The 27,349-nt window shown below is 38.9% G+C and overlaps 1 protein-coding gene across 16 annotated transcripts in view; it reads right to left on the bottom strand.

Annotated features, from left to right (window-relative positions):
* ADAM22 (ADAM metallopeptidase domain 22) overlaps positions 1 to 27,349 on the bottom strand; it is a 217,493-nt gene that overhangs the window by 177,023 nt on the left and 13,121 nt on the right. For all 16 annotated transcript variants that reach the window (XM_027574110.2, XM_027574104.2, XM_027574111.2 and 13 more), the window contains exon 3: positions 5,682 to 5,758. In XM_027574110.2, coding sequence (XP_027429911.1) covers positions 5,682 to 5,758 — 77 coding nt within the window. The remainder of the gene's footprint in view (positions 1 to 5,681; positions 5,759 to 27,349) is intronic.

The raw sequence follows: 27,349 nt of genomic DNA, 5'->3' as shown, positions 1-27,349 counted from the left end.
CCTTGACTTACCGTGTTCCAACCTCTTATGCCACCTTCCTATCTTTTAAACATACTAAGCTCATTCCTGCCTCACAGCCTTGACACTTGCTATTCTCTCTGCCTGGGGGCCCCTTCAGTTCAAACGTCATCCCTTCAGAGATAGCCTGTCTCTGACAACCACTGCTCAAATAGCACCCTCACCTCTAAACCAGGCACTTACTATTAATGGTGTGGTCACCCTGTAAAATTTGTTTGTTAACACTGTCTTTCTGACTAGAATACAAGCTCCCTAAGAGTAGGGTGATTCCTTCCTTGTTTCTACCAACCAAGTCCTCACAGTCTAGAAAAACTCTTAGCACTTACTAGAGGCTTAGAAATTTACATATATGTGCGTACATATGGATGCGTGTATACAGGTATGTGTGTGTCTACATTGTGTACATACATATAACGTGTGCGCACACATGTTTAAATACATATATGGTACGTTTATAAGATGAAGATAAGGACCCTTATTGGCAGGGACCATTCAATACAGATTTATCTTCTACAGAATAATTTTGCTTTAAATGTACATATAAACAAATATTTGCCATAATGAGTTTAGTTGAAAGAGTAAGATATTAAATTACAGATTTATTAATAATAGTGAAAGACATATTATGTTATTTAGTATCATCACATAACATCATCATTTAATTATAATCTAATCCCCATCACTTATTTTTATCCACACTATAAACAGAGCAGAGTTAAGGAAATGAGACTTCCAGACCTAAATTCCAATTCCAATTGGAGTCACCCCCTATCTTTTGCCCACTGTGATTTCTACTTTTCCTGCAAATTCAAGAGTGATAGTACAAAGCAATCAAGAGGTGACTAACTGGCAAATGATTCTGCTAAATGAGAGAAGACAAAACTGGACTCACCCAGTTGAACAGAATTTGGATGCTTCTCGTCTGATCTTGTTCCTGCTTCGGCCTCTCCCCCCACCCCAACCCTACCTCTACACCACCTCCCATTCGGCACGGGCAACCCCATCTGCTGACAGCTGTCGTGTTTGATCCCTAGCTGCCTTCCCCATCCCTCCCTGTGAAATAGGGAAAAAAGACACTGACATAAGGATCCTAAGTTAGAGAAACTATTTTTGTTCTTATTGGAATAAGAAGAGGGAGAGAATGTGTAAAATATAATCAAAATTTAGGAGGATCATCTAAGATCTCTTGACTGTACCACAGGCTCCCTTACCAAAAACAGGCTATGAAAGATGGGCTCTTTCTTGCTGATTATATGTTTCACATCCTAAAATAACTAACCACATCCATGTGGAGTATCTGCTTCTTTGTGGGGTGTGTGGGGATGGGTATGTGGGGGTATGGGTATGCCCACATGTTGTGTGGTTTGTCAGGTCACATGTTGTAAAAGGATCAAGGAGATATTGAAAGGAAACTTTTTCAATATCTGTGCATCACTCTGGGCAGTTTAATTATCCACTTGTTGAAGAATGGGAGAGAGATTTACAGGAAAAGAACTGCTCCAATAATATATACATAATATATATATTATTATATATGTAGTATGTGTATAATTACACACACACACACACACACACACACACATATATATATATATATATATATACACACAATAAAAACATCTTCATTGAGTCTTTCTCTTTCTCAGGAATGTTTCACAATAAAGTATAATACCAGTCACTGATCTCTGAAAAGGTCCAACGTGGCCTTGGGACTAGTTTGACAAGGCCAGGCCATATGTTTGGATTTTTTAAATATCTCTCTCCTAAAGAGTGAAATTCCACAACTCTGTGACCCCATGAAAGAACTAAAAATCGCTTGACAAAACAGGAATTGGCTGTGCTTTTCATGTGTAAACATTCCATATTCTTTATCTACCTTCTGTAGAAATTACAACCCAAAGGTTGAACTTATATAATTTGGTTATAGATAATTTTGTGTACTGAACACTCAGAAGGAATATTATGTAATGATACTTTTCCTTCCATTTCAATCTAAAAATATATATTACTGAGTCCATTCTGCAACTGGAATCCAGCTACACATAGACTTACTTAATTTGCCTCTGGTTTAAAACAATAAAAAAACTCTACCAGTTCCAGAGCCCTAGAATTGCTTCATAAGAAAAATAGCTTTTAAAGAATATATTCAGGGGCGCCTGGGTGGCTCAGTCGTTTAAACGTCTGCCTTCAGCTCAGGTCATGGTCTCAGGGTCCTGGGATTAAGCACCACTTGGGGCTCCCTACTCAGCAGGGAGCCTGCTTCTCCTTCTCGCTCTGCCTGCCGCTCCCTCTGCTTGTGCTCTCTCTTTCTCGCTCTCTCTCTCTAATTAAATAAATAAAATCTTAAAAAAAATAAAAAATAAAAAAATAAAGAGTACATTCAATTTTTCACCTTCCTGCTCCTTAACTAACACAACCCCAAGACTATAAACTGAAACCATGAAATAAAAACATTCTTCACAAAAATTAAAAAAAAAAAAAATCTTTGTATCAAATCATCCTGGCTCTTAAAGCTTAAAGAAACCAGCTACCTGCCACCTATGTGTAACAAAGATCCCAGGCAAAAAAAAAAAAAAAAAGTACTTTGTATATTCCTCAGCCCAACAACCTCCATTTATGTTATTATTTTATACTCTGCTTCTTTTTATATATATATATGTTCTGTACTTCTTGCAATTTCAAATTTTCACTGCAATAAGAGGAAAAATGCCCAATGGAGGTTTTTGCCAGTATTTCAAAAGAAATTCTGCTCTACCCTTAGTATTCCAGAGTATCCATGCTCTGATAAGTAAGCCCATATGTGTTTCTCCTTAGGAACAGAATGTTTTGGGGCTGAGATTTCTCCAAAGGAATGAGGTGGTTTAGAGTAGAATGGACATGAATAAATATCCTTTCTTTGTTTGAGAACTGAAAATCAAGGCTTTACAAATGTCAGGAACCAGAAAGCAAGGCTGGGCTATCCACAGGAATAGTGATTTAAAGGAGGGATGGGAGGGAATTTCCAAGTGCGGACTTCCCCTATTTATGCTATTAAATTTGATTTTCTCCTGTTAAAAAAATTAAATAAAATTTAAAAAATAAAGGAGGGATAGGAAAGAGTCAATGAACTAGAAACTTAGGAATCTGAACTTTCCAAATCACACCTATATACAGATGCTCAGCTTTTGGAAGCTAGTCCCAAACACTTATCCTGTTTCTTTTTTGCTGTTTGCCTTCTCCCCAATTGACAGCCTCCATCTTTATCTGGTCTTCTCTGTGTCCTGGTGGATTCCGGCCTCTGGTTTCTAAGTTTATATGGCTTCCCAGGCTGGAATTTAGTATCTATTCTGCACAGCAAGGAAGGAAAGAAAATCTCTGCCCTCAAGGTGCTTATATTCTAGTGGGAGGAAAAAGATAATAAACAAAATAAGTAATTAAAATATAGAATATTAATTGACCATATGACAACACTGGTATATTTGAACTTTTTGACCTGCAAAAATGGCGATTTCATATGAGTCAACCTCTATATTAAATGGCGATGAATATTATTTTAAAAATGAAGTAGGGGAGAATAAGTAGTAGGGTTGATGAAGGATGAGGGCAGAGAGGGTTACAATTTAAAATAGAGCAATCCAGGGTCCCTCGGTGGCTCAGTAGGTTAAGAGTCTGACTCCTGATTTCAGCTCAGGTCATGATCTCAGGGTCCAGAGATCAAGCCCCACAGCTGCTCTGCACTCGGCATGGAACCTGTTTAAGATTCTCTCTCCCCCCTCCCTCTGCCCCTCTCTGCCCTCCTGCTCATGAGTTCCCACTCTTTCTCTCTAAAAAACATAAAAATAAAAAAATAAAATAGGGCAATCCATTCCTATGGGGCACAATTATGTGAGACTGTTTTTGCTACTTTATCATTATTTTTCTAAGGAGCATGCATTCCTTTATAATGAGCTTTTTAAAACTTTATAATATCAAGCTTGCTGAAAAACCGCAATGAGTCACTTAAACATGTAAATTTTAGGGCACTTACATCAAGTAGGAATATAAGATACAAATCATATTAACACAGTCTTACGATCTATGAAATTACATTAAATACTGTGTGGTACAAAGCATCTAATTATATATGTTTTTAAGCCATTAATTTTAAAAACAAGCAACAAATTGTATTTTAATGAGCATAGTAGAAATACAGTTTACTTTTTCTTTTTTTAAAGATTTATCTATTTTAGAGAGAGGCAGAGAGTATGTGCATGCATGCATGAGCCGGGGGAGGGGCAGAGGGAGAAGGGGAGAAAGAACTCCAAGCTTACTCCCCACCAAGCATGGAGGCCGATGCGGGACTCAATCCCATGACTCCGAGATCATGACCAGAGCCGAAATCAAGAGTAGGCCACCCAAAGAATTTAGCCATCCAGGTGCCCCTATGTTACATTTTTTAAAATTTATGTTACATTTTTAAAATACACACAAAGAACAAACAACTCCTATTAATGGATCACCCAAATAGTTTCCACCTAAAACAATGCATTTCAGCATTTAAATGGTGAACTACAAAAATGTGAGGAGAGGGGAGAAATACAAAAGGTATCTATGAGACAGCTTAATTAAAAAATAAACTAGGAGTGCCTGGGTTGGCTCAGTCAGTTAAGCGACTGACTCTTGGTTTTGGCTCAGGTCATGATATCTGGGCTGTGAGATCGAATCCCGTGTGGGCTTTGCGCTCTATGCTCAGAGCATCTCCTGCTTGAGATTCTCTGCCTCTCCCTCTCTGTCTGCCCCTCCCCCACTCTCTCTCAAATAAATACATAAAATGTAAAAAATAAAGAAAAAATGAACTAATACATGGCTTAAACATTAACATAACACAAATGGAATTATAACACTTTGTAAATAAATTCCATAAAAACTAGGATACTAGTAAGACTAATTATTAAATTAATCCATTGGACATGACCTGGAATCTAAAAGGAAGATGTGAATTCTCCTTCCAAATACTGACTGACCCAGCTCAATAATCTATTCATATGTGCCCATTCCCCAAAAGAAATATAAACCAATACTGCTCAACAGAACCTTTTGCAGTGATGGAAATGTTCTGCCTTGTCCCATAAGGTAACCACTAGCCACACATGGCTAATGAACACTTAAAGGGTGGCTAACGAAACTGAAAAACATAATTTCCAAAATTACATCATATTTACAGAATAATCACAGTACCCTAAATCTCAAAAAAAATGACTCCCAAATCAATGCATCTAATGCCATTTTTAGGGGTCGCACATCATGCAGCCAATCCTCTGAATCATTGAGCAAAAAGGGTAACTCTTTTCTGCCGTTCTTAAGAAAGACATTTTAATACCCAAAATATTATATTCCCAATTTACTGCATTCATAGGAACTTAGGTCAGATATATTCTTATGCAAAACATTAGAGTAAGTCTTGCCCTCCACATTAGCTTCTTAAATCTGTTACAGCTGTTCAATTTCAAATGGATATCCATTTCCTGTTATTTGCCAGACTTTATAACTTACAATCAATAGATACAAAAGTTTTAAATGTAGTCATTTAACGGATAGGGGAAGATGACGTAACATATAGTAAGAAAACAAAACCTTACAAAAGGTTATAAAAGTGGATTGAATGTGTATCTGACAAAATGAAGTACAGCTGAACCAAGACTTACTGGTTTAGCACGACATCAAGAATAAAGGATGTTCCAAAGGCATCAACCTGGAAGCTTGCCTGGTCAACATGAGTCAACTGCAATATCAAAAAGATAAAAGGTACTTATTATTCAGCCATAGCAATCAGACAATAAGCATTTCTTATGATGATTCAGAAAGGTTTATAATATTATAAATTAGAAAACCGATTCAACATGGTGATTAAATGAAGAAAAAGTAAAATCCACACCTTCTTATATGCCAAGCATTCACCAATCTGAAGTAAAGCACCACCTCATCCCAGAGGTTAAGTACCCTACCTTTCTGGTTTATCTCAAATGGCTAAACAGTTCATTTCCAAGAAGACTACATTCATTTTACTCTATATTAAATGACTGGCTCCCTTTAAATTTAAACTTTGTACATTAAAAAGGAGGGAAAAATATGTTCAATTCAAGAGTAAAATAATAACAAGGAAGATATCTAAATCTCCAAAAAAAATTTTTCATCCTACCTGAAATACATACTTTAATATTTCAGTTCTAATTTGCCAAACATAATTTTATAGAGGTTTCCACATCTTCCTAGAGCAAAACTGAATCTCTGCTATCTACTAAAAATATCGCCTATGAAAATTTGTTTGGAAAAAAAATCACTATTTCTTATGCTAGTCTAGGAACTCCCAGAGAAAAATCACAAGGGACTCTAAAAAAAAAAGTAATGTTACCAATAACACTAATATTAACATATTGAATAATCATGTGCATTAACTGAAGAGAAGGGAACAAAACCATTTATTCTGCTTGATTCTCCAAATATTAACTGTAGCTACAGCTAAGCAGTAGGATTATGAATTAAGTTTTTTGTTTATGTTTCTCTAGTATCCAAAATTTCTAAAATAAACATGTACACTTCCAACATGAGAATAAAAGAATCTATTTATCTATTATCTATTTTATAGATAAAAACCATCTGAGCAACCGTATTTAAGTAGTATGTGAGGTAGATGGTGTTACTGTTCCCAGAGAACCAGCACATCTTAAAAAAAGAAACATCCTAGGATTCTGAGGGCCATTAAGGGCACCTCAATCATCCCTGGGATTTTCACACATAGTAAGTTTATGGTATTAGGTGAAAGGAGAGAGAGAGAGAGCTTAATTAATAATAATAAAGCTTTCTGGAAAGAAAAAACAATTCTTATCTTTAAAGTATTTGAAAGAAGTAGGGGTAAGAGAATGTCATACCTCAGTTGCTAATACATTCCAACTGAATCCCAAGAATGAAGAACTATTTTGGATACCTCTCAGCCTCATTATTTCATTAACCATTCAACTTTAACTCTTGGTTCTTCCCAGGTAACACCCAGGCTATCACCAAACTCTGGCTTTTTTTCCTTTTTATAATTTTTGAAGCCACATCTTACTCTTTATTCCCATATCTGCCACAGATCATATTCTTCCTGATCTAAAATTGACTCTTTACCAAAACCCAAATGTAAGCCCCAGATTTTCTACTGTACCAAATACAAACTTTCTCTCCCTGGATATCAAGATCCTCCACAGACACCTCTCCCCACCCCAGACAGAATGGCACACAAGTCCCCAAGGACCCACCCGTACCCTATCCATGGTCAGTTCTCCCTTCTCTTTAATTCATCAAGCTGGGTGCATTCCAACTTTTTTTGTGGCTTTCATTCATCACTTCTGTGGAGTGCCTTTCTGAACCAGATCCTTGGATAATGATCTTCACTAAGGCCACTTCCCAGAAATGGCCCCTATCCATCCTTCAAGATGTAGCTCAAGCTCCTCTTTGTATCAACCTCTTAGGGCTGTCCTAACAAAGTACCACAGACTAGGAGGCCTCAACAACTGAAATTTACTTTCTCATAGTAAGGCTAGAGGCTGGAACTACAAGATCAAGGGGTAGGCAGATTTGGACTCTCCTGGGACCTCTCTCCTTGGCTTTTCACTGTCCTCACGTGGCCTCTTCCCTACACCTGGCCCACCCTAATGACCTCATTTAACCTCAGTTATGGCTGTAAAGGCCTTATCTCCAGAGTCACAGCAGGGGTTAACGCTTCAACACAGGAATTTTGGAGGAGACACAGTTCAGTCTAAACACTCCTTTTCCTTGAAGTCTTCCCAGTATTTTCCAATCTCCTTCTCTCCTCCTCCTCAATACTGTTCACTATGATATGAGGGCCTCAGGACTGACCAGCATCAGGTACTCAGTAAGTATTTCCTGATTGACTCATTTGAGGGTTTATTTTATCAGTCACCTGGATACATAAACAAACAACAATGGAACAGCTATAAATTACCTGCTTACAGAAATGCACTCCTTCCGTCAAGGTTGTTCTTAACGCCACGTCAGTGGATAATGTCTTTACTTTTGTCTAAAAGCTTTCTGAGTTTCCAGAAGTGCTAACAACCATGTTTTGGAACAGCCTGAGGAAAGCGCTGCTTCCCACCACTGATGTCTCCATGAAAACCTCTCTTCTCTCCATTCTTTCTTGGTACTTAATGGGGTTGAACCGGGCAGAGGCCCCATGTTACTCATCATGGTATCCTGATTCAGTGTAGGGATCAAGATAACATTACCATTCTTTTTCAGCAAGATACTTACTGTTTATATTAATTTCATCTAATTCTTACATTTTGTTTTTCCTGCAGCTTCAGTTTTAAAACATCTAATATCTTGTTTTATTGATCTCGCATGTGTCCCAAAGAGAAACGCATTACTTAAATTCAAATCTACTGACAGCAATGTTTAACTGCTGTTTAGTAAAAAAAGTTCGCATTATTGATAGTAATAGGAACAACAGTATATTAATATTGTTTTAATCTAAAGCAAGCTTCCTTAGTCTGTATACAGAGTGATTCACTCAACAAATATCTTCTGAGAGTCTAGCAAGTGCTGGGAACTATTCTGATTTGGTGAAGAAAATAGACCATGTTTCTCTGTTAGTGGAGCTCATTTTCTAGGGGCAAGAGACAGAAAGTGACAAACAAAATGACAGAAGATGAACAATAAAAAATAAACTGAGAAAATAAATACAGTATTCCCAGATTTAAAAAAACAAGGTAAACAGGAGACCAGGGTGGATGGGATTCTAGGTGGTCCTGGAAGGCTTTGGAAGGAACTGGCATCTAGGTGACACATGAATGACTAAAAGGAATCTGTAGTAGACAGAATAATGACCCTACGGATGCCCACACTGTAATCCCCAGGACCTATGAACATGTTACCTTACATAGCAAAAGGGAATTTGCATATGTGATGAATTTAAGGATCTTGAAATGGAGAGATTATCCTGGGTTATCAAGGGGGGCCCAATTTATAAGACCAGAGTCTTAGAAGGGTCAGAGAAGGAGATGTGATAATGGAAATAGAAATTAGAATAAGGTGAGGCAAAAGCCATATGTCAATGAATACTGGGAGCCTCTAGATACTGGAAAAGGCAAGGAACAACTCTCCCCTAGAGGAACACAGTATTGCCAACACCTGCATCTTAGCTTTGTAAAACCCATTCCAGGCTTCTAATCTCCAGAACTGTAAGAAAATTAATTTTTGTTGTTTTATAATTTAAGTTTGTGGTAATTATTACAGCAGCAATGGGAAACCAATACAGCATCACTGGCAATGTTCCTCAACATTTAGAAAAGCAGTTCCCATAAAGAGCTGATTTCACCAGTGGTTCAATGTCATTCTCCTACATGGATTGGTTAAAACCAAGGCGCTCACAGCTGTAGCTCAGACATCCACGAAGGCACAAGGATCAAACTCCAAACACAAGGCTGCCCAGCCAAACCAAACTTGCAGTGGTGACTGCTAAAATAAATGTTAGCATGGCATCCTTGCATTCTGTGTGGCCTTCTCTCTTTCCAGAATCTGCCTTCCCCATGTTTGACTTAAAAAGCAGGCCAAAGAGAACAAACATGTTTATGTCTTTAGGTTATCCTGGAGGAACAATTAAGTAGAATTTAACTGACTTCATGCTATATTAACAATCTAGCTTCTTAGCCAACACCATCAATGGGAGCCAGGATGGTTCTCAGAAAGTTAATCCTAGATCCTGCCTTTTTAGTTCAAAGGAAAAGGAAATGTTTGAGAAGAGAGAACTAATATATATCAGGATTTTCCTCTTTTGGGGGAGGAGGTATGCTAACATATATTGCCAAACAAAAATTCTAATACTTATTAACTTTCATTTGAATGTTAAAAGGTAGTAATGGCTCTCAGAGATATGTAAAAAGCATAATTTTGCAGAAATGCATTCTTTCAAATTACTACATAAGAATGATTTGCGATTTTGGGGGCATCTGGGTGGCTCAGTCGGTTAAGCATCTGCCTTCAGCTCAGGTCATGATCCTGCAGTCTGGGAATCGAGCCCCGCATTGGGATCCCTGCTCAGCAAGGAGTCTGCTTCTCCCTCTGCCCCTTACCCAGCTCGTGTTCTCTCTCTCTCACTCTCTTTCTCTCAAATAGATAAAATCTTAAAAAAAAAAAAAAAGACTTGCAATTTTGAAAACTATTAATCAAACGCTTCAGTATCATACAATAATATGGAGAAAACTCTTAAAGCTCATATAATACAACATCTTTATCTTACAAATAAGGAAAGAGGCCATTGTGGGCAAATGTCATTTGCAAAGTCACACTTCTTGGTAGAAGAGGCTGTTCACAGCGCGCTTCATCCCAGCTTTCATTCTGCAACTTGGAGGTGCTTGCAGGTTTTACTGAGTTCTTAGGAGTAATATTATAATAGGAACATTTTTAGAGTCATTAAAATGCTCTAAAGAGCATTTTTAAAGCATATGAAATGAAATTAAATGATGAAAAACAATGTTTAGAACTCTGTTTTCACCAGAAAAGTCAATAGCGTTACCACATCTGACACAGAGCATATGTTCTGAGGCCAATTTGATTAAAACCTACGAAATTAAGAATTAGTTTAAAAGTAGACATGGAAATCCATCTTTTAATGAAAAAAAGTTACACAGACATGGTAAAGTGTGTGAGTGTATACGTGTGTTTTAAGGACTGAGGCTGACATCGAAAGGAGCTGTGAAACAAAAGATTGAGGGAAAAACATGGGAAGATATAAAATAACTATCCAGATGGCAAGAAAACTTAATAAATGAATAAAATTATGTAAGGATAATTTTAATTTCAAATTTCAAAAATGAGTCACAGAATTTTAGGACCAGAAGAACCTGCTATAAATTCCCAGATTGAGGCCTATTTATTATTCATGGTAACAGCTGAAATTTAAATGTGAAGCTCACATAACTCCATGCTCCTGTGCATTTTGCCTCCTGGCAGCCTTTTTCTCCTTGCATCTCCTAGGGCCCATGAACCAGGGCCAACCTACATATCCCAAAGATCAAATAAGTACAATGAACTTTTCAAGACTGCATTATTCACAACCATTTTTTTAAAGCTAAGTTGACACTAAAACTTTCATGGGAGAATCAGAACTTTGACACAGAGAGAAAGACAAGGAAGTTTGGGTTTTTAGTTAAGCCCAGCTTGAATAATGAATCAATGAATACCAATGGGTGGGAGTATTACCAGTCAAATAGCATTGTGTAACCCAGTAACTGTGAAAGTAATTAACATTATTAGAAAGAAGTCTTTTTTTTTTAAGATTTTATTTATTTATTTGAGAGAGAGAGAGAAAATGAGAGATAGAAAGCACTAGAGGGAAGAGGGTCAGAGGGAGAAGCAGACTCCCTGCTGAGCAGGAAGCCAGATGTGGAACTCGATCCCAGGACTCCAGGATCATGACCTGAGCCGAAGGCAGTCGCTTAACCAACTGACCCACCCAGGTGTCCTAGAAAGAAGTCTTTAATGCATGTAACAGAATCTTTAGCTTTTCCGCATCCTAAATACTTCTTTGCTCTTTGATTGCTTCAAGTTAGTTAAAAAAAAAAAAATACAAGTGTACATCTGAGCTCAGTAAAAAACAAAATACCAATGATCACTTGCATATATTATCCCTTTTTTTTCTACAACAGAAAAGACCAATTGAAAAATCACCATAATTTCACTGTAATTACTCCACGGCCTTATGTGAACTTCTGACAAAGGAGCTCAAAGAGACACATCTATTAACACTAAGATTCCTCATTCTACAATTTGTTGGGGCCACATCAGCAGGATAGTGTTTCCCTGGCTAAGGGGTTAAGATAGGAAAATAATTCCATGAAGTGGAATTCTGTGCAGAGCTAACATGTGTGAGCCTAATGCGTAACCAGTTCCCATGGTTTTCCCCTCTAGTTGAATTTGCTCTCCAACTCAAATGCCAGTTCTTGCACTGACTTTATTTGATGTGAAAAATTTTACAATTGAGGAAAATATGTTCAACTGATGGGACACACCCTTGTTTTGGGATGGATGACCCAAGGGGAGATATTATGCCATATAAATCTCTGCACCTAGGAACCTCTAGGTGAAGCCATATACATCACAAAAAGAAAAAAAAAAAGAAAAAAGACTTACTTTAATGAGTTCTTGACAAGCACTCTCTGAATTCGCCTGGCTGACGCTTCCAGTTCTGGTGGCACTGGAAGCCCTAAAGGCTGTGATTCCCTGGTGGCCAAGGGTCCTTATCTCCAGTGGCCCCTGCTCCCACAGCTAGAGGCAGAGAGACTGTGCTGACACAGGCACCAGCTCTGATGGTCTCATCTTCATTCAGGAAGTCAGGCAGCCTCATTACCTATTTATGCTCCAGCTATCTTCTGAAAAATCTGTCTCTCCATCATCTTGGCCATTAACTGCCCATTACTAGGCCTTCATTTAAAGCCTGAACAAGAAATGCTTACTCGTAGCAGGCCTTTAAGATCTTTAGTAGCCTGAGAACAATATAATATGTAGTGCTATTGAGCTGTAATTAAATCTGAGTGCACGGAACCCCAACGTTTGGTTGCGACAAAATCAGCAGACGAAAGATGAATCAGCCCTGGACAAAGGATGCTCTTCCTTACTGCAAAAAAGTTGGGGAGAAAGATGACAGGTCTTCCTGGCCCCACTAGCGACTCGATATTTAAGAGTGAGTTATGAAACCTTCCTATACTTTATCTTGCTTTCCCCCACATGTGAACTGAAAAGAGTATTAATTATAGAATGCTATGAGAAAAACACTTTAAAATTGTTGTTTATGGTGAAAGTCTATAAAAGCTTGTTACAAAGAATAATGTAACTACTGAAAGCTAAGTAAAAAGTAAAAAAGAGCAGAGGAGGGAAAATCAGTAAACTGTTAAGCTATTACATTATCAAAAGAGTAACTAGTCAGTTCGGCTCTAAGTCAGATCATTTTAAAAGCAGGCCTCGAAATAAGGGTTGTCTCTTGCCAGCTGGGTCACAGTCTCTCCTGGAGGCAACATCGGAAACAGGCCAAGTCCAAAGAATAAAATTAAGAATGGTGAGTTCTTCACATCAAGATTCACTTCACTCAGTGCTGGCATGTCAATGGACTTTTGTTTGCTTGCTTGCTTAATTTCATCTCTTTTACAAAGATATTAGAGACGTCGAGAGCTATGACTCATTTCCACTAAAGGGCCAGCTCCAAGCATTCAAGGAAAGAAAAATCAGAAATAACACTGAACAAAATCCCATGATGAATAGCTGGCACATAGGAATTCCATAGCATTTTCCTTGGGAAGCAAATTCACATGGGATAAAAAGGATTTTTCTCTCCTAGAACTAAAGACTAAAACTACGTAACTCTGGAGGGCTTTCTGCTTACACATAAACATAAACTTATACATACATACACTAAACTTCAAGAGGACCAGATTCCTAACTTCCTAACATATCTCAACTGTCCACAAATTCACTATGTCCAAGAACATAGTGAAGAAATAATCCAGTAAAATATTGCAAGAACAAAGCTCCCACTTAAAAGAAGAAAAAAAAAAGGCAGTAAGTTTCTAATGGCAAAGATATTCAGAAGATGTTTTTCATCTATAACTTGACAGTCACCCACTAAGGGCTTTCTTCATTAGGACACCAAATGAGAAAATTTGAGAGACAAGAACCCCTGCAAAAACATTTCTTTTTTGTTTGTTTGTTTCTCAAGTAGCTAGAATGAAGATTGATATGAAGAACACACTAGCTATCTGAAGACAACTAGGAATGAAAGGAAGAAATGCAAATTTGTATGAAAGAGAGAAAAAGAAAACATTACCAGCCATCTCGGAGGAAACCATGTCTCAAAACCATGGAATTTTCCCAGGCACTCATAGGTCAGAACACAGCAAGAAGCTGTTTCAAAGATTCAGTATGACATGAGTCTGCCCCCAGGTTCTTAAACCGAAGGGCTTTCCATATACTACCAGCTGACATCTCCAAGGTGCTTTGAAGAATAACTCCTTGCCCTTACATTACAGGAAAACTTTCAGAATCCATCCATGATGCATGTTTGAGAGAAAACACAAACACCCCATAAGAAAATTTTTGTTATGTGTGCTGACTTACATGTATCTAGTCTATAGTCAAAAGCATCAAAATCTAAAGAGATTAAGTAAGTACAATTTTTCAAACATGTTACTAGGAAAAATCAAAGAGGTAACAAAATAATGAAATTATTCTGTTGAAGAAGGGTAATGAAAGAAACTCCAGAAATTTTACTTGCACTTTTTTCATTTATTGGAGCCAGTCACTATTAGCCCTAGCAATAAATAGATCATTCTTGTCACCTAATCTTTAGCACTAAACACTTTCCCTAGAAAAGTGAAATGCCTTCTATAAATATGTTGACTGTAAATAATCTCTGAAAGCAAGAAATTCTAAAAGATACTGTTATTAGGAGAGACAGAAAAGCTCAACAAAGCAAGTCCTATTATCTGCTGTACATCCAATAAGGTTTGCATGTGCATTTCTGTGCATGTGTGTATACACGTCATGGCAAGGAAAGTTTGTAGCCAACTGTAACCTAGAAAGTAATTACTACTAGATACAAGCAAAGTCTATAAGTTGGTGAGTCTGACTCCAAAAAGCCTGAATAAAAGGAATACCTGCTGCCCTACAAGAGGGAGATAAGACACAGATCATCACTAAAGGGTCTTTGAGACTAGGACAAGCACACGGTGTCTGATGATATAAAGTCAGAATCAAGCACAGAGTATTCTTTGGCCCTGAAACATAAATTCATGCAAGAAAAAAAAAAACACAACATAATATTGGAGATATTATTTTTATGACTTTGTGTCTAAATATAAAAAGAAATAAAATTCTTAGTCCCACCACTCTTTTCTTCACTGGCATACATTCGGCCCTTGCTAGAAACAACTTCATATCAAAGGCATGAGTGGCTCAGTTGGTTAAGCAACTGCCTTCGGCTCGGGTCATGATGCCAGAGTCCTGGGATCGAGCCCCGCATCAGGCTCCCTGCTCGGCAGGGAGCCTGCTTCTCCCTCTCCCTCTGCCTGCTATTCCACCTGCTTGTGCTCTCAATCTGTCAAATAAATAAATAAAATCTTAAAAAAAAAAAGGCATGGTAGAATGTGACTCTCTCTCTGTAAGAACAGAAAGGATTAAGGAAGCAGAGTTACAAGCAGCCATGGCCTCCTTAGGGTGGGCTGGTGGAGCTGGGGAGCCACCAGCTAGAGCAGAGCCATTTTTTCTTCCCTCTGTTTAAACTCTTGGCCTTAACAAAGGAGCACACATGCAGGGGCCCTGGATGGTTTTTGATGTTCCATAAATGCCCTGGGTCTCTGTGCTGCGGATGTGTTTTGATACGAAGCTGAACAAACTCTCTAGCCGTTGCCTCTACGGAGCACAAATTAGAGCTTAATGAGGGCTTCGTACATTTGACATGCTGGGTTAAAGAAAGGATTCCTGCAAGACATCTTGATTCTCTTTTACAAAGGAAACAACCTGGGCACAGCCTTTCTGTCCATTTTATGATAGGTTTTTTAATGGTTGTTGCTCGGAAACAAATGAAGCAAATGTTCCCCATTGTCAGCATCCTCAGAGAACTGCCACGGAGCCATCCCCTTTCTCCGTCTCTGGCCTTCCCTGCAAGGGTCTACCATCTCCATACCGCCACCACCTCCCAAACCCCTTCCATGGGCAGGGGACTCCAGGAGAACCACAGAAGACTCAGAGGAAATACAGTCTCTGTCCACAGATTTTAATTGTCTGCAAGGATACTTTACTATTATATAAGGGAATAATCCAGCACTAACGTGTTTTATCCTAAAGAGTTTCCCTCTGTTTTGTTGTGTTTTTTTTTAAGATTTTATTTTTTTATTTGACAGAGAGAGAGAGAGAGATAGAACAGGAACACAAGCAGGGGGAGTGGGAGAGGGAGAAGCAGGCTTCCAGCCGAGCAAGGAGCCCGATGCGGGGCTCAATCCCAGGACACCAGGATCATGGCCTGAGCCGAAGGCAGACGTTTAATGACTGAGTCACCCAGGTGCCCCAAGAGTTTCCCTCTGTTTTAAAACTGTGCGTAGTTTCTTATGAAAAGCTGCAGAGGGTACTAGCTAAGACCCTAGATTCTACAGCCAAATTTCCTGTCTCAAATTCTACCTCCACCCCTTCCCCAAGTTAATGATCTTGCACAAGTTATTTAAACTCCCTGTGCCTCAGTTCTTCCATTGCGTAAATGGGAACAACAGTCCCAACCTCAGGACTGCTGGGAAGACTGAGTATGTGTAAGGTGCACAGAACAGTCTCGCTCCATCAGTGCTGTCTATCATTGTTATCACATGGGTAGCACAAGTCTGAGCACATGTAAATCGAATTTTGTTTTACATCCAGGACTCAGAATTGTTCTCGAGCTTCCCGTTGTCACTTCCAGATGACAATTCCTCCATCCCTCTCTGAGGTCCATGCCTTACGGCTACATCACCCTTCACTCTCTGTACCAACTGCCCATGTATTCCCAACACTTAGCACTTTGCTTGGCACAAAGTATGTGCTCACTTACGAGTTTAAAATAAACACGATAACTGTTCTCTGACAATAATATAAATAAAAGTTATTTTGCAAGTTGGAATTAGCTGAAAACAGGAAGGAGCTCTCAGGAATATAACCATAATAAAGGTTGCTTTCATTTAGTTTAAACTATTTTATTGGCTTCTTTTAGTTCTCTAGTGGTTACAAACACTATCGTTGTTAAAGAGGGTATAACCATTCTTAGCACGTGCATTCCACTGATGGTCCTTGAAAATTTCTGACCCGTATTCCATGCCCAATTTATTCAACCGATATTTGTTAGTGAGTGTGGTAGTCATTTGTCTACATGACTTGAAATACACATTACCTACAGGACAGAGGGAGAAAGATGGGACTTAAGAGTTTTAGGGAAACTCAGTGACTTAACTGATTCGTTTCCCACCTGTTAGGAAAAAACTATCTATTCAAAACTATTTTGAGGTGCCCCTGGGTGGCGTAGTCTGTTAAGCAACCAACTCTTGGTTTCAGCTCAGTCGTGATCTCAGAGTTGTGAGACTGAGCCCCTCATTGGGCTTGGGCTCTGCACGCAGCACAGAGTCTGCTTGAGATTCTTTCCCTCTCCCTCTGCTTCTCCTGGTCATGCTCTCTCTCTCTCTCTCTCTCTCTCTCAAATAAGTAAGTAAATAAATAAATCTTTAAAGGAAAAAAAAACTATTTTGAAAAAATGATTGTTGAGCCTATTCTATAAGTTCTTTTTTTTAAAAAGATTTTATTTATTTATTTAAGAGAGAGCGAGAAAGCACGAGAGGGAAGAGGGTCAGAGGGAGAAGCAGACTCCCCGCTCAGCAGGGAGCCCGATGTGGGACTCGATCCCGGGACTCCAGGACTATGACCTGAGCCGAAGGCAGTCGCTGAACCAACTGAGCCACCCAGGCGCCCTATTCTATAAGTTCTTGAGACAGTGACTCAGCCCTATTTGTGGTCTGTTCCAATGCTGACTCATCTTATTTTCCCTCTTACATAGCTAACAAAACTCTCTTAATGCAATTTAGGCCTATTGCCTCCATTTGTGAAACAGGATATGTTCAAAGATCGGTTGGAAGTATGCCTCTCATCTCTTAGGCACAGCAGAAATTATGTACTACTTTGTAAGTGTTACGGCAGGCTAGCACCAAAAATATCTACCAACCACACAGAATAAAACATCCTGCAAAGAAAGAAAACCATAGCCATGCATGTACTTAAACATAAGAGAGAAGTACATTTAACTGCACGGAAGTAATATTGTCTTGCAAAGAAGAATCCAAATGCGTAATATTGTGGGGAGGCGGAGGGGGTATATCTGTAATCGTTATGTTCTTCTCTGTTGAGAAAATGCAATCCTTTGAGAACACAGGATACAACTGAAAATACTGCCAGACACATGGATAATTCCAAATATTTACCCCAGTACAGTTTTCAATGAGACCTTCCAACACAAATCTTTGGAGTAACAGCCCTGTTACTCATAATTTACAGACACACTAGTCTTGGGGTCATTGTACTGGCTGTTCTTTCATCCTGGAATGCTCTTCCTGATATAGATCCCTGGCTTACTCTCCACTTCCTTCCAGTTTTTTCCCAATGTCACTTCTCTGTGAGACATAGTGGACTACCCTATTAAAAATTATAACCTATGATACCCACACACCCCTGTACTCCCAATCCCCATTACCATGCTGTATTTTCCTCCTTTTCCATAGTACTCACCACCTTGTACTACACCATATAATTTATCATTTATTATATGTTTACCTGCTAGAATATAAGTCCCATGAAAAAGCAAATCAGGTTTTTTGGGTTTTTTTTTTTTTTAATTAACTGATGTATCCCAAGGGCCCAGAACAGTGCTTGCCATGTAGTAGGCCCTCAATATTTTTGGAGTGAATTTTTAAAATGTCAGTTCACAAATATAATCACACGAAATAATTCCATCTCTCTTTTCCTCTCTCTCTCTCTTTCTCTCTCTCTCGTCTAAACACACACACAAACCCGTTATTAAGCCTTAATCTGAAAAAAACAACAACAATGGAAAAATTTTAATTGCAAAGCTGGCAAGTTTAAACTTCATAAGAAAAGGAACAAGAATCAAAGACTATTAAATATTTACAATCTTCTCTGTTCCCTCATTATTCAAAGATAGGATGACAAAAGGAGAAATCAAGAATCTCTAGTTCTAGTGAAAACACGCTGCAGAGAACAGGAGCTATAAAAAGTCATGATTAATAGCTCAAACATAACTAAAATACCCAAGTGCACCAGGGCTAGAAGGTGCAGAGACAAGCGTAGCTGTTTCTCTCATCAAGTAGAATGTGAGAATGAAAACTGACCCACCGGCCCCATGGAGACGGGATGGTCTGCAAAGACTCTCCACACAGACACAGACAGACAGACAGACAGACAGACACACACACACACACACACACACCGTGCTACTACCCCCGGCAACAATATCTGCACTTGGAGTTCTTCTCCCCCTGAACACTTTCTGCACTGAGCATATGATGCTAAAATAGAAGCATACGGACTTCTTCTAACCTAATTATTTCCTGAGAAAGAGAAATAACACAATCATCTTTGAAATAACAGATTCTGGAAAGACTGTTTGTTGAAAACTGTTGGAAATTGAGAAACACATGGTTGACTGATTAAGTGTTAAAATATTTATTAAATGTGGAAATCCACTGCAAGAAAATGGAAGTTCTTCCATTGCGCTGAAGGTTATGTCCAAGGCTGGGCAGAATCATTTCAACAAGAAGCTCAGCAAAGGGGCTTATGATCACAGCTTATGTACAATGGGACCCAAAACAACAGAATGATAAAAAGGTAAGAGCCAGAATATAAGAAAAAAAGAGAACTGAGAATGACTAAAAGTTGCATTAAAAGCCACTGCTAAAAGGTACATGAATTTTATAGCCTGGGTGGCTTTGTTGGTTCAGCGTCCGACTCTTGGTTTCAGCTCAGTTCATGATCCAGGGTCGTGAGATCGAGCCCCACGTCAGGCTCGGTGCTCGGCATGGAGCCTGCTCATCCTTCCCCCTCTGCTCCTCCCCCTGCTTGCATTCTGTCTCTCGCTCTCAAATAAAATCTTCAAAACATTTTTAAAAATAAAGTATAAAAACTATATTAAAAATTAGGATTCTTGTCATAAACGCATTGCAAATGCAAAGTTTTCACAGAAGAAAAATGGACTTTGTTATAAAAACTGCTATTTTGTATAAAATTTTGGGAGCCATTTCTTCCTCAATGGTCTGTTCCTTTAGATTTTTGCCTTCTCAGGCTCTTCTTGGGTTTTTTTTTGTTTTTTTTTTTAATTTTTTTATTGTTATGTTAGTCACCATAAATTACATCGTTAGTTTTTGATGTAGTGTTCCATGATTCGTTGTTTGTGCATAACACCCAGTGCTCCACGGAGAACGTGCCCTCTTTATTACCCATCACCAGGCTAACCCATCCCCCCGTCCCCCTCCCCTCTAGAACCCTGTTTGTTTCTCAGAGTCCATCGTCTCTCATGGTTCGTCTCCCCCTCCGACTTACTCCCCCTTCATTCTTCCCCTCCTGCTATCTTCTTCTTTTTCTTTTTTCTTAACATATGTTGCATTATTTGTTTCAGAGGTACAGATCTGTGATTCAACAGTCTTGCACAATTCACAGCGTAAAACATGTTTTTTAAAAAAGAAAATAAAACAAGCTATTAAAATAGAGCATCTTATCCTCTCATCCAGTTCTATATACAGATTCCAACACTCAGCCTGGTTTAGGAACCCAGAGTCCGACCTTTAATCCCACTGCCTGTTAGCCTCTTCGTGTCCTGCTTTCCCTTCAGGCCTCCCATCCCAAAGTAAGGAGGCTGCACTGTTACTCATTCAATTTTAAGAAAACAAATCCCACCTGATGTCTGAACTAATATTATGGAAACAAAATCACACAGCACAGAGAATATAGTCAATGATATTGTAATAGCCTTGTATGGTGACAGATGTTAGTTACCCTTGCAAGATGTTAGCTACCCTTGGGGTAAGCACAGCATAGTGTATAGACTTGTGAAATCACTATGTTGAACACCTAAAACTAAGGTAACATTATGTCAACTTTAATTCAGTTTAAAAAAAAAAAACAAGATTAACTTGTTCTGTTAAATTCCCTGGAAGAATTCAATGACGCCAAAACTGGAACCCAGCATTACCACCAGGGTCCAAACTGTCCTACCCTCCTGGAACAGTTGAAAGGAACCACAGCTCTCGTGAAACAATCCAAGAAACCCAGTGATTTCTGTACACAAGAAAGTGGGCACTGATTTCATACCAAGAAATAATCATTATGGAAGCTAAAAAAAAAAAAAAAAAAAGGAGCTAACCTTTACTGAGCTCTTCCTATATGCCAAATGTTCAGCCACAAGCTTTATGTGTATTATCTCCTTTAATCCTCACAACAACATATGAGCTAAGTACTATTCTTAATTGGTGTAAAAAGTTAAATGTGTGCCAAGTTCACACAGTGAGCTGGTGGCAAAGGCAGGTTTTGAAAGCATGCAGCCTAATTCAGGCCCTCCAACTCTTAATCACTATCCTATAATATTTTAAAAACTATATAGGGAACGGGACACCTGGATGGCTTAGTCGGTTAAGCGTCTGCCTTCGGCTCAGGTCATGATCCCAGGGTCCTGGGATCAGGTCCGGCATTGGGCTCCTTGCTGAGTAGGGGGCCTGCTTCTCCTTCTGCTGCTCCCCCTGCTTGTGCTCTCTCTCTCTCTCTCTCAATCTCTGACAAATAAATAAATTAAATTAAATAAAACTATATAGGGGCTTATTTCACTAAAAATTAAGACATGTTCTTAGAAAATCGTGAATTTTACAGTAGTAAAGTAATACACAAAGAACCATAATGAACTGATATGCATAACAAAAAAATTCTTAATTTTGCAACAAGATACCATGAGAATGGCTAAGCCATAATAATTTTTAAAAGTATTTGCAATAACCAATGATAGAAAAGAACCCAGAATATATTTAAAATGCCATACATTAGTAAGAAAAAGACAAATACCCCAAGAGAAAAATGGGGGAAGTATATAAATAGACTATTTAGAGGAAGAAATATGATCACCAAAGGCACTCAATCTCATTAGTCATCAGGGAAATGGAAAGTAAAATAATTAGACACCATTCACATCCATGTTTATAAGTTTTTAAGTCTTAGGGTTCCAAATGATTACGAAGATGGAGAAATTCTCATGCACTGCTGGTGGAGTATAAACTGGTGTATCACTATATAATCTGGCATTATGTCTCTACATAATGTTGAGAATGCACAAACCCTAAGAATCAACAATTTCACGTCAAAATATATGACCCACAGAAACTCTATCAATGGCAAACACTGCTTATAAGAGCAAAAACTTGAAAACAATCAGTAAATACTATTAACATAAAAAGAAATAAATGATGGTAAGTTTATAACACAGAAAGGCAGACAAGAATAAAAAGGAAAAATTCAATTATTTTACCTGTACCAGCACAAGAAATTGAAAAACCAATGTTGAGAAGTAGCAAAAGAATATATATGATACCAAATATGTGCATGTACAAAATACACAAAATAGTAATATATATTGTTTATGGATAAATATTTATGTAGTTAAAGTATAAAAAAGCCAGGAAAGATGCACACTAATTGCAAGATAATGATTTCCCCTGAGAAGAATGAGGAAATTGAAGGCAGGAGAGTATCAACTGAATCTATAATGTTTATTTCTTTAAAAAAAAACTATTAAATTTGTGTTGATTCTGTACAGTGAGTACAAGAGTGTCTATCACATTATTCTATCTACATTTTTTGTATGTTTGAACTATTTCAAAACAGGAGCTTTTTTTTTTTTAAGACTTTATTTGAGAGAGAGAGAGCACATGAGAGGGGGGAGGGTCAGAGGGAGAAGCAGACTCCCCATTGAGCAGGGAGCCCGATGTGGGACTCGATCCCGGGACTCCAGGATCATGACCTGAGCCAAAGGCAGTCGCTTAACCAACTGAGCCACCCAGGCACCCAACAGGAGCTTTTTTAAATTAAAAAAATAACAAAAGTTGTCCTAAAGAAATTTTTTTTAAAGATTTTATTTATTTATTTGTTTGACAGAAAGAGACACAGCAAGAGAGGGAACACAAGCAGGGGGAGTGGAAGAGGGAGGAGCAGGCTTCCCGCCGAGCAGGGAGCCCAACGTGGGACTCGATTCCAGGACTCTAGGATTGTGACCTGGGCCGAAGGCAGATGCCCAACGACTGAGCCACCCATGCGCCCATGTCCTAAAGAAATTTTCACAAGCACCTTCACATGATCAATTTTGTAGACGCCACATTAACAGCTAAGGGATGAATAACACACATGTGGAAATGTCTCTACTACTGTGGCCAGAAAAACTACAAGAAATAAAAATTAATGGCTGAAAGCTGCAGGGAGGTTCATATTGACTCAACTTTCTAAAACCTTGTAAAGGGGTTTCTGGGTGGCTCAGTGGGTTAGCGCTGGATTCTTGATTTTGGCTCATTCATGATCTCAGTGTTGTGAGATGGGGCTCCATGCTCAGCACAGAGTCTGCTTGAGATTCTCTCTCCCACTCCCTTTGCCCCTCGCCCCATGCTCCTCACACACTTTCTCTTAATCTCTCTCTAAAATAAATAATAAATTATTTAAAACCTTTTAAACCAGAGCTGTCCAAATGAAGAGTCCAGAGAGGAGGGGCAAAGAGAGAGGGAGATTCTTAAGCAGACTCAGCTGAGCACAGAGCCCAAAGCAGGCTCAATCTCATGACCCTGAGATCACGACATGAGCTGAAACCAAGAGCTGGGACGCTTAACCGACTACACCACTCAGGTGCCCCGAGATGATAAAAATGTTTTAACACTGGGGCGCCTGGGTGGCTCAGTCGTTAAGCGTCTGCCTTCAGCTCAGGTCATGATCCCAGGGTCCTGGGATCGAGCTCCGCATCAGGCTCCCTGCTCCGTGGAAAGCCGGCTTCTCCCTCTCCCACTCCCTCTGCTTGTGTTCCCTGTCTTGCTGTGTCTCTCTCTGTCAAATAAATAAATAAAATAAAATAAAAAAAGAAAATGTTTTAACATTGACAGTGCGGGTGGCTGCATGACTGTGTGAATATACTAATAATATTGTGATTTGTAAACCATTGCTAAATGGGTGAATTCTGTGGTATGCAAATTATAACCCAATAAAGCTCTTATTAAAAATATATATACAATTAAAATATACACAATTTTGTTCCTGAGATTACAATGGGTCAGCTGAAGTCATGAGAACTGCTAGAGTTCATTTCTACAGGCCAGCTACTTGATCCTAAGATTTTGATGTGGGACTTCTTCACCATCCTTTTTTTTTTTTTTAAAGATTTTATTTATTTATTTGGGACAGAGAGAATGAGAGAGAGAGAGCACATGAGAGGGGGGAGGGTCAGAGGGAGAAGCAGACTCCCCGCTGAGCGGGGAGCCCGATGCGGGACTCGATCCAGGGACTCCAGGATCATGACCTGAGCCGAAGGCAGTCGCTTAACCAACTGAGCCACCCAGGCGCCCCTTCTTCACCATCCTATGCCTTCACTTTCCTTTCTGGTCTTAACCCTTTCAGATCCTTCATTCACACTAACATGTATGTGCTTCAAAACAGCTCAGAGTGCCATCCCTCCCTGGGGTCTCTACTTATACTAAAGAAACTATTCGCTAGCGGTGTTTTTGCTGATTTAAATCAGATGTGGGGGTCTTTTAGCACCATGGAGATTTCATGGAGTAAGAGTCCTATGTAGGTAATATCTACTTCCTAAGAAATAAAGTAAATATTTTATATTGACTTGTTAGGCCATAAAATGGTGGCAAAAACTGGAGAAAAAATGAAAAAATAGACAAGAAAGTATCTGGGACTTAAGCAAAAAGAAAAATATTGTACTTAGTTTAAAACCCCAGTTTAAAAAAAAAAATCAAAATTCCAAGAACAAATATCAAGGGAACCCCTTGTTTGAATTTGTCATCTGAGTTCATATCCATCAAAACTACTACATGTCACTCTCCCAGAAGACAAGCATCATTGTCTTAAAGAAAATGCAGCTCCAGGCACCAAATGGCAAACTCTGGTGAATAAAGTCACACACAAGGGTTAAATAGCTTGGATTTATTTTTATTGCGAGAGATGAGGCTATAAACTGACATGAGTGATTTTGTCACAGTGATTAAAATGGCAGAGGGACTGCAAGGCGGCCTTAGGTGGTGGAATGTCTGTATGCCAACCAGCGTCCGAGTTCCCACTGCTATCTCTGGTGTTCTGCCTCCTCACCATCATGGCCCTGCCTTTCCTAATAAACCCTGCCTCAAACCTAAAGCAAGAGGGACAGCTATTTTAGTTCAGATGCTCACAGTGATGGGATCCTCACAGAAGGTGGGCATACTATATACAGGTGTCTCTGATGGGTTAACAAGAAGAAATGGGGGAAGAAGACGTCACAGAGAAGGCAAAGATGTGGAGGGAAGTCCATGCTGTCCCAACAAAACATTTTAATAATCTGAAAGAAAGAAATACTGTAATTGTTGGAAATACATCGAAAGTACATAAAATTAGGAGCACCTGGGTGGCTCAGTCAGTTGAGAGTCTGACTCTTGATTTTGGCTCAGGTCATGATCTTGGGTTGGTGGGACTGAGCCCCGTGTTGGGCTCTGCACTCAGCACAGAGTTTGCTTGTCCCTCTCCCTCTGCTCCTCCCCTCCACCCTGCTCTCTTTCTGAAATAGATAAATAAATAAAATCTTAAAAAAAAAAAAAAAGTACAGGGGTGCCTAGGTGGCTCAGTCAGTTAAGTGTCTGCCTTTGGCTCAGGTCATGGTTCTGGGGTCCTGGGATCGAGCCCCGCATCAGGCTCCCTGCTCAACGGAGAGCCTGCTTCTCCCTCTCCCTCTGCTGCTCCCCCGGCTTGTGCTCTCTCGCTCTGTCAAGTAAATAAATAAAAATGTATTTTAAAAATAATAAATCTTTAAAAAAAGATAAAAATTAAAATTAAAAAAATTTTTTCAAGTACATAAAATCAGTAACCCACAGAACTTTTTTTCATCTTTGAGACAGAAAATTAAAACAAAGGCAGACCATAAATATTTGCTGAGCATCAAGTATGCATCAGGCACAGCACTAAGCAGTGAACAAACAACAATGAATTTGAACAACAAAGTCGCAGCCCAAGGTTACAGAGTCTCTCTCATGGGGATACCTTCTATTAACACACCCAATTGTCAGTTGCTCTAATCCCTCCCGCTCCAACACACATGTACCCAGGAATAATTTTATGGCAAGCCTCTGAGGCAAGTTTTACTCTTATTATACCTGTAAAAGTGCCCCATCATTTCTTAAGACTGGGTCTGAATTCTGGCAATATAGTTCTGGATCACTCAAGAAGAGTGTGAGAAGGGAGATGCTCAGCAAGTGCAGAGGGTGGACTGAGCACATAACTCAAAGTTTAAATCCAGGGAATGACAAGCAATGAGAACAAAAAGAATGATTTTAGGAAGGCAATTAGTCTAGCAGTAAAGAATGGAAGGGATGCCTCACTCCACATCCAAAAAAGAGAAGGAATGAGGGACAACTGAAGGGAAACAAAAGAAACAAACAGAAAAAAGAAAAACCACACCAAAAAAACAAAACAACAAGAACAAAAAAAGAAACAGGTTTAAAGGTAAGTAGTAAAATGGGAAAGCTTGTTGAACTCGAACACATTTTCCAAATGGCAAAATAATTAAGTCCAGCAATGTGCACAGAGGATGGTTTCCAACACTGAACATAAAATAACCTTTCAGAGACTTGTTTTATTCTTTAGCTGCTGAGAGAAAAAGAGGAACTTGACAGAAATAGAGTGGGGGAAAAATATGACAAAATAAACCAAGGGTCATAGGGAAAGTGAACAGAGCAAGACGATGCTCATGGGAAAACAACAAATGGAAAGAGGTAACAGGAAAGGGATAGAACCTGTACTGAGAGATGAAGAGAAAAGAATTGACCAGGGAAAACCTGACCTTGCAACAGGGGTCTGGGGACATGAGAATAGAAAAGGGCTCTGTAAAAGTCAGGGCATCAATGACTTCACCGAGTTAACATTTACTTGTTGAGCACTTGCTATGTACAAAGCTCTGGGTCAATGCTGGGAAGAAATGAAAATGAAGATGAGGATGCATGCCTTCACTCCTTGTTTTTCCATACAAGTAAAATAAATTAATTTTTACCCCATCATCCTAGGAAAACTGCAAACTTCATGATTTCATAGCCAGAACATTCAGGAAATGTCCTAAACAACTCATTGATCAATAACCTCAAGTAGATTTCACATGAAATGGTTAAGCTACAAATTAATAGCATTCACTCTCCCTTCATTAATCATGAGACCCTTGTCTAGGCAAGATCATTAAGAACTATAAGAACATCATGCTAAGTCATAAAGTGGGAGAACAGTTTTGGGGTCCTGAATAAATTCCATCACCTTCAGGATGTTGAAGTTTCTATCAAAGTCAATAAAAATCTTCCTAAGAAATGATGACTCAATTATTTAATATTAAGGTAAACTTATAAATGCATCTGTAAAAAACAAATTCCCATACTTCTTATTAAATATTTACCTAAAGTTTTCTCGGGAAGCACTTGAAAGTACTACTAACTACATATAATCCTAAACTCACCATGAAAATAACCCGCTATTTATGGGAAACAAAGAC

Source organism: Zalophus californianus, chromosome 12, assembly GCF_009762305.2.
Source record: "Zalophus californianus isolate mZalCal1 chromosome 12, mZalCal1.pri.v2, whole genome shotgun sequence".
NCBI lineage: Eukaryota > Metazoa > Chordata > Mammalia > Carnivora > Otariidae > Zalophus > Zalophus californianus.
Note: the sequence above shows the minus strand (reverse complement) of the source record. Positions and strands in the feature narration are given on the sequence as shown.